Raw genomic sequence first — 20,000 nt, forward strand, 5'->3', positions numbered from 1 at the left:
TTAGCATCTTGGCCAAGATATCCCCTCGTCATCTGACAAGAGCAATGTTAAATATAGGTAAGTTGGTGTTCTCCTGAGTAGTAAATTAATCTTTTATTTGGAATTAGTGCATCACGAATGAAATGCCAGTTCCTTTGTTATTTACTATGGTGTATCGTTGAATATAAGGGTTTACAATTATCATCATTCAGCATTGGTTGGGAGCTGCATCATGAATTTCTACAGGTCTTAGTAGATTTTGGCAGTAGAGGGTATTTTAATTAATATTTTATAGTGCTTATTCGTTGTTTCCACTTAAACATAATATTTTGTGGCTGTTATACTCTTATGGGAGTGACCGCATCCTCTCTCACATGATTCTAATCTTAAGCATTATGTCTCCTTCCTGTGGATGGGGATTAATAGATAATTTCTAAGGAACTTTGGCATGTGCTAAGTTTTGTAATTGATTACAAGGATGACCTAGTCATCCTGACAGTACGCCTAATGCATGGTGCCCTTAGAGTATAGTTTCTGCGGTAGCTCAACTATTTTTCAATCAGACTTTTGGAAAGTACTTTTACAGCCCCATACCTAGGATGTCTAGTCTATTTCCTTGGTAGTCTCAGCAATTCAGGACAGCCTTCTGGATTAAGAATTCAGGATGTTCTTTCTTTTTGCTTATGTATCTGTCCACTCATCTACAGCAAAATTCTGGGTTGATGGGCCCTGCTTTTACCATTATTTGAGTCTAAGTTAACGGCCTGGGATACCAATCAGAAAAAAAAAGTTGACACCATCCCTTTACCTAAAATCAAGGATTAGGTAAACTAAACCCTCCTTGACTTGAAATACTGTAGCGCATTCTTTTTCTTCCTAATGACCAAGTGTTTCCTGAAGGAATAGCTGACCTTGGCTACTTTGCAGGAATGGATAACTAGCACCATTTTATCAATGGAAGTCAATTCATCAGACAACTTTTCTAGGGCCATAAACTTGGTGGTTTCTCTTAGAAAAGCCCCTGTAATAACTGTATGGTCCTTTAATTTTTATTTTAGTGCATTTCTCTTTAGACTTTACAGCCCTCTCCCAGGCACATGACACATAAACCCTGGTCATTTTATTCTGGAGGAAAAAATTAAAAAATTGGCAAACACGTTTTACTTGGTTGCCAAAACAGCAGCTGTGAGGAACTTCAAGGTCTATCACTGGTTTTAGATGCCAATACAAGAGGGCAGAATATAGGAGTACAAGGGATTATCAATCGAAGCTCAGGTCCCTCTCTTTAACACAATGAGGCAACAGCATAGGGATCAAGGTTCCCTTCACCCAACCCTTCAAGGTCACTGCATGTTGATGTTCTTTACTTCTGGGAGAATAGGTCACTAATAATAAATCTCCTAGTAAGGGAAGATCTTTTTTAAGGTCCTAGCCCAGACTCCTTTCTCTAGTGAAGTGTGTCACAAAATATCCCAAGATTTGACAGAATATAGGTGACAAGTCATGAGAAGGGGTTATCAACTTTCCTTTCTGGAGGCAAAACCCTCACTTACTTTACAGCCTTTAGCCCTTACAACTTTAACATGGAGAGATACCAAGCTTTAAAGGGCAAGGCAAGTTCAATATTAGTAAAGAAATTCAAAGAGGTGTTGATAACCCTCTGGGTCCCTACAAGAATTTAGTTTTATAATTATCACAACAATAGGTTAGTGTCCTACCATCAACTTCAGGGTAACGAATAAGTATCTCTAATAGACTCTTATAAGGAGAAAAGCAGTAGCTTCAGTTCTATGATATTTAGAGGAAGGGGAGTTCCTAGCAATTCCAACCAAATAGAAACCTACACCCCTGTTCCAGTCCCAGGCCACTGAGGATTAAGTCTGTCAAGAATGAGGATAGTGCTAAAAGCAGAGCCTGACATGAGACTTTCACTATACTAAATTAAGTTTACCACCAAGATGTGTGCCATTCAACATCGTCATCATTTTTTATAAGTAATCATAATTAAATTTAATTACATTATTGTGTGATTCAACAACAAAAATTCAGACATGAATACAACATAAAGGGAAGGGAAAAATGGGTAGTAGCAAGGAAAGAATAGCAAATATATTTTGGAGCACATTTTAAGGTATAGGTAGTTGCTCTCTGAAAATCCCTTCCTAAAAAAGGGAAAATATCCATGGGTAATCTGAAATCTATGATTTGTACAAATGAAATGGAAAAAAAATATGTTACGTAGAAAACAAATTAATAACAACCTTCAATTATAACGTTGAAATACTTCCATGTAAAACTAATCGAAATCCTTCACTGTGAAATAACATATGAGAAGTATTGTCAAAATACAAAGATGGTAAACCATAATTCCAATGCAATGTACACTTTAGAATCTGATCTTAAACTTGTGACTTTCCTTAAATGGAAAATGATATTGATAAAGTTAAAAAAGAATTATCAAAATACTGTATGTGTATAACTCCTGTTTGCCTTTCCTTGAAGGGATAAAACCGATATGTAAAAGGAAATACTTATATTTACTTTTTTAAGATAAAACTGAACTAAGATATACAGTATAACAATTTACAAACTAACGTAAATTCTATTGTTACAGGACACTTCTGAATTTACATAGCACAAAACACCAGCAAGCAGATTGTATATCCAACATAGATAGCATAGCGCTAATTTGTACTTACACATATGACAAGTGTTGAATAATTCTGTCATTTAAGCGGTCACCACCTATACTAGCGTTGACAGACAAACTTTCATTACCACAATCACAATCTTCATGGTATGTTACCAGTTGGCGGATCTGTGTAAAGAAATCATAGTATTCAAGAATATGAATTTTATCACAACATTCTCTGTCACTACTGCCATACTGTACAAGGATTTTTCTCTAAGTCAGACAGGGTTTCACTGTAATTTTAATAAGAGGAGATTTTTTTAAGTTCAAGAATAGCTTAAATCAACTATGGTAGTTTCCTTTCCCTTACCTGCACAATAGGATTGGCCATCTCAAGCACTTGGCCACGAATCATAACAAGGAAAGAGAGACTGCCCTCTTCATCCAGGTATGGGAGGACAATGGTTAAGCCATGGCCAATGTGTACATTATCATCGAATGTCTGAAAAGTAATTAAATAGCATTGTTATACCAGGAGAATCAAATTATATTTGCAGGTACATGTTACTTAAAGAATTTTGTAGTAAGTTGAATTTATTAAACATGACGATTATAAATATCCCATTATGAATTATTCTAATTCTATGTCAAAATGTCTTCTTATAATTGGTGAGGTAGATTATATCAGTAAGCAAAATATGATACTTCTACCACATGTCAAGCTGATATACTGAAGCAGCATAATCAAGTTACCTTGTTTTCAGAGAGGACAATATCATGAGCCACCATTTGAAACCACGATACATTCGTTGTGGACATATTTTGTGAGAAAACAGCTTCTAGCACAGAGAAACCTTTTTCACCTTCCGTTAACCTATCAAAGAAAAAATATATATGATAAAGTATAAAGGTACAATGCCAATATTCAAGAATAAGACATATAATTTCAAGACCTCGTAATCTGTAAAAAATAATTACCATTTGTGTATGTATTTACATATATTCAATTACGGTTCAATTTTGCTTATCTTAATGTAATTTACTATACAGCTTGAACACTAACCGATGCAAGGCGCCAGCGAATTCCTCATCAGTAAACGTATTGTTAATTACCACAGTCTGAAATAAATACAAGATGTGCAACTGAAGTCTTGGTTAATCAAGTTACAATTCTTTAAAGAGAAACCCGTTTTAACCAATACTTAATCATCAAGCGTTGTGGAGTTGACTTATAAGACATCCTAATCATTTAAATAGGTCATGTTTATTATTTCTATAATCCTATCATTTGTGCAAATTTTTATTGTTTTAATTAAAATTTAATCATTATCTTTCTCTCTCTCTCTCTCTCTCTCTCTCTCTCTCTCTCTCTCTCCATAAAATCTAAGAAATCAACTTTTCATATGTCTTCACAATATAGTCTTATGAAAAGAGAATCTAATCAAAATTAGACCTTCAATGATATTTAGAATAACAAATAACACAATCATAATTTAAACATCTGAACTATGAACTATATTTATTTCACAAACAAGCAAAGAGGGAAAATGACAAATTTAAGAATAATTTGTATTTTTCCTAATGATACAAACCTTGAGCTCTTTATTAGGGAATATACTTTCAGCAAAGCTGGAGGACAAACCATAAGACTTTTAGCGAGGTATAGGGGAAAGTTAGCCAGGGGAATAACGGGTAGTACTGGCTACCCTGCTCACACAGACCTGTGTTGTCTCGTCCCTTTTGATTGCAGGCAGGACTTGCAGGGGGATAGGTGATGGCGGGCCAAATTTGTATAAAGATCTCAAGGTTTACATTGTTAGGAAAAATACAAATTATAGTATAGGGGAAAGTTAGCCAGGGGAATAACGGGTAGTACTGGCTACCCTGCTCACACAGACCTGTGTTGTCTCGTCCCTTTTGATTGCAGGCAGGACTTGCAGGGGGATAGGTGATGGCGGGCCAAATTTGTATAAAGATCTCAAGGTTTGCATTGTTAGGAAAAATACAAATTATAGTATAGGGGAAAGTTAGCCAGGGGAATAACGGGTAGTACTGGCTACCCTGCTCACACAGACCTGTGTTGTCTCGTCCCTTTTGATTACAGGCAGGACTTGCAGGGGGATAGGTGATGGCGGGCCAAATTTGTATAAAGATCTCAAGGTTTGCATTGTTAGGAAAAATACAAATTATTTTTATATTTGCCATTTCTTCCATCACTTATACGAACCCTTTTGTTCTTTATTAAAGAAGACTCACCCTAAGGTGGGTGGAAGCCCTAACCAACTGGCTGGTTTTTGACCCGGTGTTTTCCTCAGTGCTACGCACACATATAAGAGGAATAACCCCGATACCTCGCTAAAACCTTGTACAATAGCATGCTTTAGTGGCCTGAGCCATCCACGCAATTGTGTGATACTAACAATGCGACTTGTCTAGGTAAGAATTCTCATAAGTTGTGGGATTCTTTGTAGCAACCATAGACGTTACCTGGTTCCCACCTCACAAAGGGGATATGGGGATGTAAGAAGTACAGTATACAGTACAGTGAACCCTCGTTTATCGCGGTAGATAGGTTCCAGACCCGGCCGCGATAGGTGAAAATCCGCGAAGTAGTGACACCATATTTACCTATTTATTTAACATGTATATTCAGACTTTTAAAACCTTCCCTTGTACGTAGTACTGTTAACAAACTACCCTTTAATGTACAGAACATTTAATGCATGTACTAACGTACCCTAAACTAAAACATGCACAAATATTAAGGGCGACTTTATATCATGCGTTTCCTAAACACGCCAAAAAGCACGATAAAAAACGGCAACCAATGTTTTGTTTACGTTTATCTCTGATTATAATGAAGAAACAAACGCATTTACACATCTGTGTATAGGTTAGTTTCTGCATTCAGTACAGTATGTTGATTTGGTTATTACTAATGTTTTACTTAATTTTTCTTAGGACTTCCAAATGAAATGTTTTTCTTTATGACGCCGCCTGAAACGACGGCGTCATAAAGTACGCTCAGTAAACAAACCAAGGAATTTAACGCGCATGATGAAAGTGATAAATAATGATATTACAGTAAAAGCTTTAATAAAATATGTTATTACAAATATTATTTACCGTATCTATATAAAATCATACATACGTAGCAAAGCAGGAAAACAATCTACGAGAGAGAGAGAGAGAGAGAGAGAGAGAGAGAGAGAGAGAGAGAGAGAGAGAGAGAGTTGTTTTACATACGGAAATGTAAATTTTAAACAAAAAAAAATAGCCCCATTTCATATAAAATAGATTACAAATATTTTACTTTATCATATTACAGTAGTCTGTATAATACTGTAAAGTTCAGTACAGTATGTTGTTGTTAAAGTTGTGGCGATGAAATTCTCACGAAACAAAAACATGCCATTTGAGTACAACAGCTGATCTCTCTCTCTCTCTCTCTCTCTCTCTCTCTCTCTCTCTCTCTCTCTCTTCGTGTTATATAATACTTACATTTAGATGAAGAAACTAAAATTAGTTTTTTTAGTGTCAATTAAATACGAAACGAAATAATTAGGCCGAGTCTACATCCATTTCAATCATAGCTAAAAATACGGCATCCGATTTCATCAGCAAACCACTATTTTTTGGGAAATATCATTTTATTCTAGAAAATTGCAACTCTTTAAATAGTTAATTGCACATTAAGAAAGCTTGTACTTCTGTTTTTAAATTTCGGGTTTGTTTTAAAAATCGAGTATTGTTGACTTCTTTTTTTTTTACTTTTGGCTGTAATTAGATCAGCTGTCATCTAGCTGCCGCTCTTGAGTGTGTACGAATACACTAACAAAGTATCATTTATACCATTTCTTAACTTATTCAAACCGTCTACAGTATACAGTTGATATTACATAAGCACCAATGTGTTATAACCTATCAAATTTTTTTGTTTATTACATTTAAACCCCTCTCTCTCTCTCTCTCTCTCTCTCTCTCTCTCTCTCTACCTCTCTCTCTCTCTGTTGGCTACTTTTCACTACCTCCCATTCCTTACCCCTCTCTATCTCTCTAACAAATGATATCTTTGTTGCTCCTCAAAGTTTCATTTATATTGAAAATCAATAACGATTCAATTTTCCTTACTTTCTCCAATCTCGCACCATCGGTCACATCGCGGTATTTTCGATATTTCTGGAAAATCCGCAATATATGTATATACATGGGTTATGAAAAAAATCCGCGAAGTGGTGAATCCGCGATGGTCGAACCGCGAAGTAGCGAGGGTTCACTGTATATTTCTATACCAGGTTACACAAGGGAAATGGTTATTACCTGCAGACTGCGGAGGCCAGTTTGCAGAGTACCGTAGGCGCTGTTCCATAAGAGAGGGGAAGATGAAAAAAAAGGAGGAACCAGTCATTCTTATCATTCACCCAAACTTAATCTCGGGTAACCTCTGCCCTCTACCATCTGCTACTTCTCAATCAGGGAGCTTGATGTGTTTAAACCACTCGTTGTGCTGCCACCACAGGTCTGATGGAGAATGTTTCCATGTTCCTGTGGGTTACGTCTTGCAGGGGCTGTGAAGGTCGTTTGATGCTTCCACACCTATGCTTGATGGACCTGCGCCACAGAGTAGTTTTTCTTGAATGCTATGGACGTACTAATGCCCCTAACATCGTGAGCCTAGATATCCACGTTTGCGGAGAAGAATCGGGATTCACAGGCCATTCTATGGCCCTATGAATCCACGCTGAAATTGAGTTCTTTATGATTTTTCTCTTAACCTTCTCCAGGCTGACGAAGAGTCTTCTCACTTGAGGGCGGGCTCCTGAAGTTCTCTTACTGAGCACAGTAGCAGTTGATCCGGGTTAAATTACAGACTTAATCCAGAAGGCCCCGAATCTAGGAACCGCTACTCCTGGATTTTGAATCTTTGTAATAAATTTAAGGATGAAGCCAAACATTACCTGTCCCCATCCCCTTGAATTTGAGACATTGTAGGAAAGACCATGAAATTCACTTACTCTCTTGATGTAGGCCACAGCGAGTAGGAAGACTGTTATAAGGGTCAGGTGAAGATCTAGTGCCTGGCGTAACAGCTCATAAGGAGCTCCTTTAAGAGATCAAAGAACACGAAAAACATTCCATGGAGGTGATCTATCTTCCGACTGAGGATAAGCTCGAAACTCCATTGAGGAGAGACAACTCCAATGATGAGGAAATGTTAACTCCTTTCAATTTAGAGGTGAGGCTCAAGGCTGAACGATAACCTTTCACCGCTATGACTGCGAGGAGTTTTTCCTTCTGATAGTACACAAGAAAATCCACTATTGCTGGAATAATGGCATCGAGAGGAAAGATACCCATTCCACGACACCAACCACAGAAGACTGTCCACTTAGCCTGGTACATAGCACTTGAAGATTCCTGGAGGTATCTGGACATCTTTTTCAAAATGCGTTGCAAAAATTCTCTCTTTGCAAGATGCTGGATAACCTCCAGGCTTGAAGATGTAGGGAGTCTACGGCTATGTGGTAGATCTTTATGTGTGGTTGTCTGAGTAGATCATGACATGGAGGGAGTTCTCTTGGGACTTCCGTTAGTAGCTGAAGAAGGTCAGGGAACAATTCTATGTGATGCCATAGGGGGGCTAAGAGGGTCATTGTTAAGTTGGTGGATGATCTTGCCTTGATAAGCACTTTTCTCATCAGGCAAAACAGGGGAAACCTTAAACATCGATGTTGTCCCACCATTGTTGAAATGCATCTTGTCAGAGAGCCTAAGGATACAACATTGGGGAGCAGTACAGTAGGAGCTTGCTGTTCAGAGATGTTGCAAATAGATCCATCGGCAGGGAACCCCAAAAAGGCGGGACTTTTTTTCGCTACTAGATGATTCAAAGACCACTAGGAGACCACTACCTGAAGTTGCTCTGCTCAGGTTGTCTGCGAGCACATTCCTTTTACCCCGAATGAAGCTGTCTTCTGCCCTTCTTAGCATATCCCCTGCTAGATGGCAAAGGTGCTGAGAAAAGGTACTGCCTTGCTTATTTATGTAAGTCACCACCGTAGTGTTGCTCATCAACACCACAGAGTGATGTGCCAGGGACGGATAAAACTGTTGCAATGCCAAAAAGAGTGCCTTCATTTCCAGGAGGTTTATGTGCCAAGATCTTTCAGACTGGGACCAGAGCCCAGAGGCCATGTGATGTAGCAGATGGGTGCCCCACACTTCTTTAGATGCATCTGTAAACATTATCAATTGGGGGGGGGGGGGAGGATCTACCCCTCTGCAAAGGTTGTCTTCTGCCACCCACCATTCCAGGGCCATCCTTTGCTTGGGACCCATGGGGACCAACAAGTTCGATGGGTCCTCATACTGGGCCCAACTGGACTTGAATCGCCACTGGAGAGATCATATTCGCAGTCAACCATTGCTTACCAGACGTTCCAGGGATGACAGGTGACCTATAAGACGTAACCAATGCTGTGCTGGAAGCGAGTCTTATCGTAGGAAGAGACTAGCTACCTTCCTTACTTTTTGGATCCTGCTGTCCGACAGGAAGACTTTCTTGAATCTGGTGTCTATGATCCTGCCAAGGCATACCAGTCTCTGTGATGGTTGCAGAGAGGACAAAACTTGATGAGTCTATCACAGTGTTGGAGAAAGGTTGTCACCGAGTCTGCTAGGATCAGCCAGCCATCCAGGTATCTCAGCAAGTCGTCTAGGTATTTCAACAAATAAATGCCAGTCCTGTGGACCCAGGTTGACACCAGAGCGAAGACCCTTGTGAAAACCTCAAGTGCTGTCTACGGGCTGAAGCACAGTACTTTCAACTGGTATTGTCGATTGTCTACGATGATTCTTAAATACTTCCTTGATGACGGATGGACTGGGATCTAGAAGTACGCGTCCTTTAAAACCAGTGTGCACATGAAGTCGTCTGATCTCATTGCCTGTCTGACCGTGTCTGCTGTCTCCATCCTGAACGAAGTCTGTTGCTCAAACTAGTTCAGGGAGGAGAGGTCGATGACAGGTCTCCAGCCTCAAGACACCTTTACAAGAAAGAGTCGACTTTAAAAGTCTGGAGACCCGTCTAGGACCTCTTAAAGAATGCTCTTCTCCAACATGGTCTGGACTTTGGCCCCGAGGGGCAGTTCCTTCACTGATCCCTTTGTGTAGGAACTCGACGTTGCTCTTTCGATGTCCTCGACATTGAAGAGGGAAGGCCCTTCTATAGCCCAGGTTCACAGTTTTGTTACCTCAATCCTCGGAACTTGCCTCTGGAATCTCTCTATCACTGCATCCTGTTAACCCACAAGTTTACATCTTGGTGAGCCAGGAACTCGACGGTCTTCGTCTTAGATAAAAAAAAATTCAACATGGACTCACTGATGTTATCGCAACCAGTTCTCTGTCCTGATCAGGTGGACACAGAGCAGTCCTCTGTTCTGATAAGATAGTCCGCAGACCTCAACCATAGATCGAGTCATGAAGTAGCCTGCATGGCATACTTTGCGACCCTCTCTATGTTCAGGACGTCGCTCACTGAAAAGGTGACAGGAAGCCTCAATAGTCTCTGGAACAAGAGGCCCTTTGACAGCGACTATCTCCGGAACTAGAGGTAAGGCTGACAGGTTCTCCTCCATCACTTCATAATACATCCTCTGCTGGACTAATGGAGGCGGAAGGAGTCTCGATGAATCGCTGGATTGAAGGGACTGGGTGTCTCTGGCAATCTGGGAGAAGACCCTCTTTTTGGCAAAGCTTTGCTGGTCTAGGTAGGTTTCAGTGTCATACAGATGGTCCAAGACAGTGTTTTTAACATTTAGTAGAGCTATTGAAGGGTCGTTCAGCCCATTAATCACCCTCATGCAGACCAGACCCTGCCAGAATGCAGGGCCAGTCTCCTTCTGTTCCACCGCTGAGAATCTAGGACTAGGTGCCCTCGGGAAAGTTTGGTCCTGTTCGAAGTCGTGATGGCTATCATCTACCCGTGAGCTCTCACCCATAGGAGCTCAGGATGGGTCATCTAGACGTCTCGAAGAGCCCTATCGTCATCGCTGCTGAGTAAAGAATTCTGAAGTCTCTTCTGAACTGGTGCAACCATCCTTAATGATTGGTTCTTAGGCACTGTCTTAGCTGCTTTCCCTTCCCTAAGTAGTGGCAGGAACTCCACAAGCAGGGAAGATCTCGTGTTCTCCTTCTATCTGCATGGACTAGATGTATCCTTGGGAGGAAAGGTGTGAAAAGGCCGGTCTGCTTTTGTTGATGGAGCGGACTGGTTGGGAGGGGCAACCTTGATGGAAAAAAGCGGTACTTCTTCAAAGCAAACCCCCTCGGAGATCTCTAATCCTTGCTGGTAAAGGGGTGAAATATGTCACCCAGAGGAGGCGTCGGTTGTCTCTGTCGTCTCCTTTTCTTCGTCGGAATCATAGGTGTAAGTTCTAGCTAAGAGAAGTCCTGCTGCGTTCCGGAACCATTCAAAGGGTTATGTACCTTTAAACAAATCAGAGATGACCCCTTGGAGCTTGTTGTTCCTGTGGTCGCACCGGAACAGAACTCCTACACATTGGGTCGGAAGCTGGCAAGGTAAACCTTGAGGCACCAAAACCCTCTAACGGGACCCTGGAAGTGCTAGTTGCAGCTGCAGCTATCTGGTCTCTACCTGAAAGAACCTGTGAAGTGAAGGTAACAGCCAGTCGAACTACCCTTAACAACTCGTTGAACCAGGGCATGTCCTTGTTAAGCGCAGGGATGACTGTCGGGGCCCCATGTGAGGGTTCATGAACCGGAGTCTGTTTGCCAGGTATTCATGGTCTGTCCTACAGCGGGGAAAAGGGTTTCCGCTTACCTGGTTCAATGAGCACTGGCATAATGGCACGTTCCATCTAGGAGGAAATTGTTGGAGATCGTGGGTGGACAGCTGTGAATCTTGATGCTTTCGGCGATCGTACTTGCTTATCCTAGCGGATAGGGAGTCGCGTGGAGGAACTCTCCCAAATGAGGTCACGGGCTGTCGTGTGGTTGCATACTGTTGCATGATGAGAAGAGTATGAACAAGACTAGGACTTTACACGCACAAGCAGCCTCAAAGGTGGCGATGCAGAAGCAGAGATTTCTACAGATCGAGACACTAGAGACTTCGGTCCAAAAACCTTTGGAGTCCTTAAGAGGAAGACTGAACTCAACCTATGAGGAAACCAGTGTATGCTTACTCTGTGTCCCTTGCTGAATAACCACTAGAAGACCTTCCTTTGACAGGGGACCAGCGATCCCCAAGGAAGGAAGGCCACAGCTGGAGAACACCATCTATGGTGAAAGATGCCTCTAAGGTGGAGAACAGCGCTGCTTTGCTAGGGGCAGCGGTGGAGACCTCTGGTCCCAAGGGTTGTCTGGGCGATAAGGGGTCACCGCTTCTACTCGATCATTCCCACTGGGAGGTCAATCGAGCAGAAGCTTCAGGCAGAGATCAAGAAGCGGAAGAGAAAAGTCAAGGTTTCTTGCTCTTCGAGGATGAGCCCGAAGGAGACTAATCCTTTTTCAACTTCTTCTGTCTCCTACCAACCTCTCTCACTGGGAGGATGACCACTCCCGCCATTCAGCATGGGTATCTTCCTGCGTACATGGGTGTCCTCTGCAGGTTGAAGACGGAGTGTGGGATGGTCTCGACCGAAGACATCAAGGTGGCACATTTTACGCCCCTCAGGTACAGGAACAGTCTGCATGCTGGCCTAGAAAAAAACTGTAACACCTGTAAAGATAAGAAAAAGAAATACAGATTAGTCAATAGCTAGTCAATGTACAGCGATAGAGAGACAGACACTGCCCGCTCTCAACTAAGCCAAAAGCAAAAGTGACGTGACAACGCAGGTGTGTGTGAGCAGTGTAGCTGGTACTACCCTCTACCACACCGCTAACTAGCGGTGGGGTAGTTATACCTCACTAAAAGTCTTATGGCTAGTTTTCCATCTTCGTCGAAAGTATATTCCATAATAAAGAGCAAAAAGGTTTATATTATTGATGGAACAAATTATACAATTCATGACCTGAGATAAACTACCACTGACTTGTTAATCAGAATATAAATAAATGATAAGCAGTTTGTCAAATTTGATATTTTCGAAAATCCTGTGTTTAAAGATTCATATTTCAACAGATATAAGCAATTTTACTCTTATTGATAAGAAAGTTAGAATTAATGTCATACTTTGACTAATAAATTTTCAAATTTTACATCGGAATCGAACATCTATAAAAGGTTTTAAGCATAAGGAATTCTAGTTGTTCGCAAAATTGAATTTCAAATAGTTTAATTTGTCACTATCTATCTAAAAGCAAGAGTGTACAATCTTTTCTCTTTGGCAAATGTTTTATGTTGAATAGGTTGATATGTCTCTTTTCATAATCTATATATGACAGATCTACTTTAACATTATTACTGATCTTTAAATATTCTAGATTCTTATTTATTACTTATTATTTATTTCCTTACCTCATTGGTCTATTTTCCCTATTGGAGCCCTAGTACTTATAGCATCCTGCTTCTCCAACTAAGGTTGTAGCTTAGCCATAATAATAATAATAATAATAATAATAATAATAATAATAATAATAATAATAATAATAATAATAATAATAATCAACCAGACAAACGATTCATCACACATGGACACCGTTCTAAGTTTGAGGAGCTCTTTTAAAGCCAAAATTATTTGCATAAGGAGAACCTGCTCGTTAATAAATTTTTACAACTGCTCAGCCAACAAATCTCTATGCGAAAAATAATACATCACGATATACCAAGCATGACAAGTTTCTTCTTCAGAGTTTCTATAAAAATAATTATTTCAATTTACTAAGCTCAATAGAATCACCCAATAAAGCATGTCTATTACAATAAATTAATATTGATGATAAAAAAAACTCGGGTACTTTATGATTAATGAAAATTTCACATATTTCTGACAAATATGCAATTCAGATCAAATTATATAAAGTTATATTAAATAATGTCAGTTTGAGCAGATGAGAAAGGGTCGAGTTTTACCTCAACACTTTCACTTCTATCTCAGCTGCTACAAAAAGTAAACATTTCCATACCTGATTGAAGCCTAGATCATTTGACAGCGAGTCGTTGCAGTTTCCATCATTTTCCAAGTCGGCCTCAGTATCAATCTGCACAATGACTTCTGGAGGAGGAGTTGGTTTAAGGGGTGGAAGTTCTGTCTGAAATATTGTAGTTGTAAAAGTTGTAGTAGGTGTCTCAGTTGACATCGTTGTAGTAGGTGTCTCAGTTGGTGTTGTAGTAGTAGGTGTCTCAGTTGGCGTTGTTGTAGTAGGTGACTCAGTTGGCGTTGTTGTAGTAGGTGACTCAGTTGGCGTTGTTGTAGTAGGAGACTCAGTTGGCGTTGTTGTAGTAGGAGACTCAGTTGGCGTTGTTGTAGTAGGTGTCTCAGTTGGCGTTGTTGTAGTAGGTGTCTCAGTTGGCGTTGTTGTAGTAGGTGTCTCAGTTGACGTTGTTGTAGTAGGTGTCTCAGTTGACGTTGTTGTAGTAGGTGTCTCAGTTGGCGTTGTAGTAGGCGTCTCAGTTGGCGTTGTGGTAGCAGGTGTTTCAGTTGGCGTTGTTGAAGTAGGTGTCTCAGTTGGCGTTGTAGTAGCAGGTGTTTCAGTTGGCGTTGTAGTAGTAGGTGTCTCAGTTGGCGTAGAAGTAGGTGTCTCAGTCGACGTTGTAGAAGTAGGTGTCTCGGTTGATGTTGTAGAAGTAGGTGTCTCGGTTGATGTTGTAGAAGAGGGTGTCTCCGTTGACGTTGTAGAAGTAGGTGTCTCAGTTGACGTTGTAGAAGTAGGTGTCTCAGTTGGCGTTGTAGTAGTAGGTTTCTGAGTTGATGTAGAAGTGCCAGTAGATGTCTCAGATGTTGTAGAGGTAACAGTCGAGGTTGATGATGTTAATGATGTTGTAGATGTTGATGTTGTTTCTGTAGTAGTTGTATTTTCTTCCTAAAATTAAAACAATTTCAAGAAAAAAACAAGACTGAAAATACTTATTTTTACATTGGTAAAAAGGGAAAAATGAACGGAGCTAAAGTGTAAGGCTTACTTATAAGTTATATAGAGAAAAACTTAAAATCAAAGTAAAACGTATACTGAACCCTAGAAATGTAACTGAGAAATCACTGGTTTTAAAGTTGGATCTAGCTTCCTGAGTTATTCGACCACGAAATATTCTGGAAAAGTGGCATCTCAAGCCATCTGGTAATTAATGTTAGCCAATAACATTTTAGTCTCAGAATTTCTGTTACTACAAATTGTCATATGGACAGTGGACTGCATCTTATCTTTCCTGGGCTATGAATAACTGATACCACAATGGTGTGAGATCCTCAAGACCTACTTTCTCCACAATGAATTTTTCAAATGAAAATTGGTTCTATTGTGAAAATCCCCACACATGGAGAGAATGTAAATGGACCATGATGTTTTCAGGTCATGAATTGTTTGCTGTTAAACGTTTCACTAACATCTCCATGTTTAACAAGTCCTACAGACTAGTCCTCTGTTCCAACATTTATTGGGTGTGGTTTATGCTTGGTTTTGTCACTTAGTATATACAAAAGAAATCCAGGAGGTTGATAATTGATCAATAGATATGACCCATACAGTGTTTAGGTCATGTTTCAGAATGCAACATGTAGAATACAAGAATCTAAGCTAAAACTATATTCCTCGTCCAGCTGTGTATTAGAAATTAGTACTTACATGCAGATTGAAAGCCAAGTGAGCTGACACTGGCTCAATCAACTTACAGATCGCTGTCCATTATGTCACATGAAATGTACGAAAATATATGGTACTTCTAGTTCTTGAACACTTTCACTTTGTTCTATTTCAACAGTATGAACACTTTCACTTTGTTCTATTTTAACAGGATGACCACTTTTACCCTGTTCCATTTTAACAGGATAAAACCTAACTTTATTATATAAACCAAAATCAGTATTTCATGCATATATAGTACTTGGCTTTTGCATTTGTGAAAGCTAAAAAATAGTAACCCAACTGTTTCTCCAATACTTCCAAACGAACATTGATGTCAATCACTATCGCCAGTTGGGGGGGGGGAGTCTAAAATTCCCCAAAAACTCGTGATAAAAAATCCCCAAAACAACCCAAAAATCCCCATGTCCACAAATATATTTTCTTCTGATCCTTTAGGCTATACTAAATCAGTATAGAAATTACTAATTTTACTGCATATAAGTACAAGCAAACTAATTGCAACAATATAAAGGTTTAATCATCTCTGTCTATTCATAGAAATTTGTACTAAATATCCCGATCAGACACCCAAAATGCCCAAATCTAGGGACAAATTCCTATATCTGGCAACACTGATGTCAATAATATACCAAAGACTACACTGAAGGAAGATAGGAAGGCTCAAAATAGAATGTTAATATGCTAGTTGGCAACTCCAAAGTGAACACAATAGTTGGTTGCTACGATTTCAGATGGCGTTGTAGGTATACATCGTTTGTCGTCTGTTTGTTTATATTCAGAATTTGACAGTTGACTCAAACGAAATCATGGCGCCGACAGTAAAGAAGTCACACAAGTGTGTTGTGTGCCATAAACAAAAAGAAACCGATCCTCATTTGGTATTTCACAGGTTCCCTAAGGACAAAGAACGGTGAGTACAAACAGTATAATACATGCAGTATGTGCTGCTAATGAGTAAGCCCCACTGATATTGGATGTAAGATTAAGGCAAGGCATCCACAGTTAATCTCTTTTGTTTTTCATTTTTTGTTGGCTTGTATGCTACCTTATTTCTACTTCCAACCCCCCTTTTGATCATTTTTGTGTGTGATACAATTTTGTGTAATTTTGATCCTTTTGATTGTACATTTATACATTTATTAGTTTATAATACTAAACTATACATGAATGCATCATGCTTTTCCATTTCAATAAAAAATAAAATACAATAGTGTTTTTATACACCTAATATCTCTCCATCCTACAGTGGCCTACAAACTATAATTAAATGTATGCCTACACATAAGCATTTGAAGCTAAGTTTAACAAATCAGATATACAGTATGTTTTAATTTATTCGAATGTGGTATTGTATAGAACATTTAAAAATGGTTGTAATATACTGTACACTACTTATATTTGCAAGAAAATTAACTAAATCATAAGAGATATAGCTATTGAATTTCTGAAAAAATAGACTGAGAAATATAATTTGCAATTAAGTTACCTAAAATTTAAGAATATCATGAATATATGAGTAAAATATACTGACATGGTAATGCAAATTATGAACAAATATGTCGCAAAATTTACAATCAAATTCCATCCTATATACCCGTAAGCATTACCGCTCTGAATGTTTGGCTGCTGGCTCAACAGATGGAGTCATTGGTTTCGCATGGGAGTATCTGGCATCTTTTCATAGCACATTCATTTGTGTGTTAAAAGCCTGAGCCTTCATATCTTCCTTCAGTATATAGTCTTTGTAATATACCTTTAAATAAAATCGTAACACCTTTGAATGAAGATCTTAATTTTCTTGTCTATATTTCTAAAGAAAAAAATCTGAATGCTCTACATCACATCCTAAAATTCAAGGGCTTTTACAAAAGATACAATATTTTTTTGGCGAATGAGACATTTGATTATTTAGGACATCTTTTAACACTACCAGAAATAATCATATGACCCCGATATTACCAAAAGTCATCAACAAATACAATAAGAAACTGAAGCAAAGGAACACCTTTCTACATCCGAATTGAGGAATGTCATCTCTAATAGTGGTTCTGCGCAGTCGTCAACAAAGAAAATAAAGCAAATCAAGAATAAATGTCTATTTTGTGGTGCTGTAGAAAATAACATGCATTTTATCTAGTTCTGTCCATCACTGAAGCAAATAATATACTGGTTTAAGACACTTTTGAAAAATTGTTGTAAGATCAAGTCAAACAGTTTGCTTAAGATTTTGACATTAGACTTTGAAACCCTGTCAAATAAGGATGAAAATACTGCAATGGTTCTGATATCGGATTTTTTTTTAGCAGGGGTGTGGTATGGACGATCTATAGGACTATTAACGGATGACCGAAATTTACTTATATGCATAATTAATAATGTTAAAACAAAAATTTATAAGAAATACTTAAAAAAAAAAAGAATTAAATAAGGTATTTACAAAAGAGTGCATTTATGATAATTACTTAAATGTGTAACATAATTATAAGTTAAGAACGTTTGTACAATAAAATTTATTGCATATATATTTATTAATTGATTTAATTTGTATTGATTTGATTTATAACTTTGCAAAACAATGTAAGTTCATATCTGTATTTTTGTAAAGAATAATTACGTATGTAATGTAAATTGCTGAGATGTAATTGTATTTTTTATAATAAAAGATAAAGAAAAAAATATCAAGTAAACTTACGCATGGGATGTCAACATCTACCACCATGGAGAGGTTACGCGTTTCTCTGACAAATTCAGGAACAGCTGCCAACATCTGCATATAGTCCGTGAGGGATGATAAATCCATGTCCTCAACAGGATCCGAGCTGCAAAAAAAAAAAAAAAAAAAAAAAAAATTAAATGGATGATTCTTATATGCGTGATTTAAAAAAAAAAAAAGGTTCCGGCGCGATTACAGAAATGTAACTGCTCTATTATATGAGATCACAGAAGTGTTCGTATATACGGGATTACAAAAAGGATAAGTATTCCTTGTACAGTTGTCTGATTTTATGTGGCAATTCGTATGATGACTTTTGTTTATATTTTAGCACTTAAGCATATGTATTTCCTTTCAGTAATACTTTATTTATTCATCCATGTTGTAGATATATTTTTTAAGTCATAACTCTCCTTTATGATGGGTCTAAAAGACATTCCATTAAATTTCAGTTTTTTTTTTTTTTTTTTTTTACCAAAATATTAGTTATGCATCAAATATACTTACATTTTATCCGCATTTAGACATAATTGGAAAGTCCCCTTCTCAAAATTATTAGAATATATATATATATATATATATATATATATATATATATATATATATATATATATATATATATATATATATATATACATATGAAGAATTTTCTTCACTCTTCTGTCTTTATTTTTTTTACTCTCCTAATAATACTGTAGCTACCCCTTAAACGTTCTCTCCTACATTAAGGTTTCTTTACCGAAACATTGGGAGAACTATTTTAAATCAACTAAACTTGTTGACAGAAGCTTACGCTATGCTCGTGAAGTCACAGCGTAGATACGCACAACAACGGCCTTACCACGGCGTATTTTGGTTCTTTCCTCAAACTACTTGGGTTGAGATAAATATTAAAATGATATGAATATACAGTAATTTTCATATAGCTGACTTGAAAGCAGCTTTTATTTCTCAGTACCAATTAAGGTTTGCTAAATTTAAGATGTTTGCCCATCGCACCAGCCCACTGCTAATTGATCATTAACTCATTAATTTTTAGCAAGCCAGAATAGGCAGGATTATTGTTAGTATACTCCCTTAAAGTAGCAAAATTTCTCTAAAGTATTTAGTACAAAATCCTGCCTCCTATGCACTCCTTGCAACAATATGTTGCCCTGTCCTAAAGTCCCGATATGGCACCTCCACTGGATTACCCTGCGCACCATGACCCTCACCTGTCTTAAAGGGTGAAGCCAGGTCACAGGTGACCCCTCTCAACGGCCAACGCTAATCAAGTCCCATTCGTACGGAAGCCGTGGTGACCGACTGACCTGCCTGTCAGTGGAGCCGTGCACCTCTGGCTCACACTTCCACCTCTCCCAAAACTTTACTAACACAGGAGTCCTGCCGGTTGGAGACAGTGAAGGAGTGGAACCTGGGAAACCCTACTACCACAAGCGAGGATTCTTGGGGTGAGCCAGTCAACTTAGTCAAGTGTGCAACTATCCGGTCAACAGCCATTTGAGGACAGAGGCGATATTCCAAGGAGTGCAGGTACCAAATAGTGACCACTTAGTTTTCCCCCATTTTTTTTTTAGATTAACTTTTAACTTGATTAGGTTAACTGGCTATTACATATTTCAGGTTATGTGCGGTGGGATTGTGTGTATATTTTTCTTGGATATCATTTTTTGTTTTTGAGACTAGAGTCTCAGGTTCACAGGCCATGTGTCTGACCCAATTTCAATTATTAATTATTGCAGAAGACCAAGAGTCTATTCAACCACATTTTTCATTAATTTGCATTTCTTTTTGTTATGTTTTGTGTTGTTCCGATGTCCATTTATTTGAATGTAAATTTGTATAATAAATCAAGATTAGGTTAATTAAACCTCGTCGTGTTTTTACTCCCTCATTTATTTCAAT

At 38.4% G+C, this 20,000-nt stretch overlaps 1 protein-coding gene across 1 annotated transcript in view; it reads right to left on the reverse strand.

Annotated features, from left to right (window-relative positions):
- LOC137650134 (mucin-2-like) overlaps nucleotides 1-20,000 on the reverse strand; it is a 278,523-nt gene that overhangs the window by 186,427 nt on the left and 72,096 nt on the right. Inside the window, exons 13-18 of the mRNA XM_068383280.1 lie at nucleotides 18,075-18,201; nucleotides 13,706-14,602; nucleotides 3,675-3,730; nucleotides 3,365-3,485; nucleotides 2,982-3,113; nucleotides 2,679-2,797 (exon numbers count right to left, since the gene is read on the reverse strand). Of these exons, the coding sequence (XP_068239381.1) occupies nucleotides 2,679-2,797; nucleotides 2,982-3,113; nucleotides 3,365-3,485; nucleotides 3,675-3,730; nucleotides 13,706-14,602; nucleotides 18,075-18,201 (1,452 nt within the window). The remainder of the gene's footprint in view (nucleotides 1-2,678; nucleotides 2,798-2,981; nucleotides 3,114-3,364; nucleotides 3,486-3,674; nucleotides 3,731-13,705; nucleotides 14,603-18,074; nucleotides 18,202-20,000) is intronic.

This window comes from Palaemon carinicauda, chromosome 11 (genome assembly GCF_036898095.1).
Source record: "Palaemon carinicauda isolate YSFRI2023 chromosome 11, ASM3689809v2, whole genome shotgun sequence".
NCBI classification, from domain to species: Eukaryota; Metazoa; Arthropoda; class Malacostraca; order Decapoda; family Palaemonidae; genus Palaemon; species Palaemon carinicauda.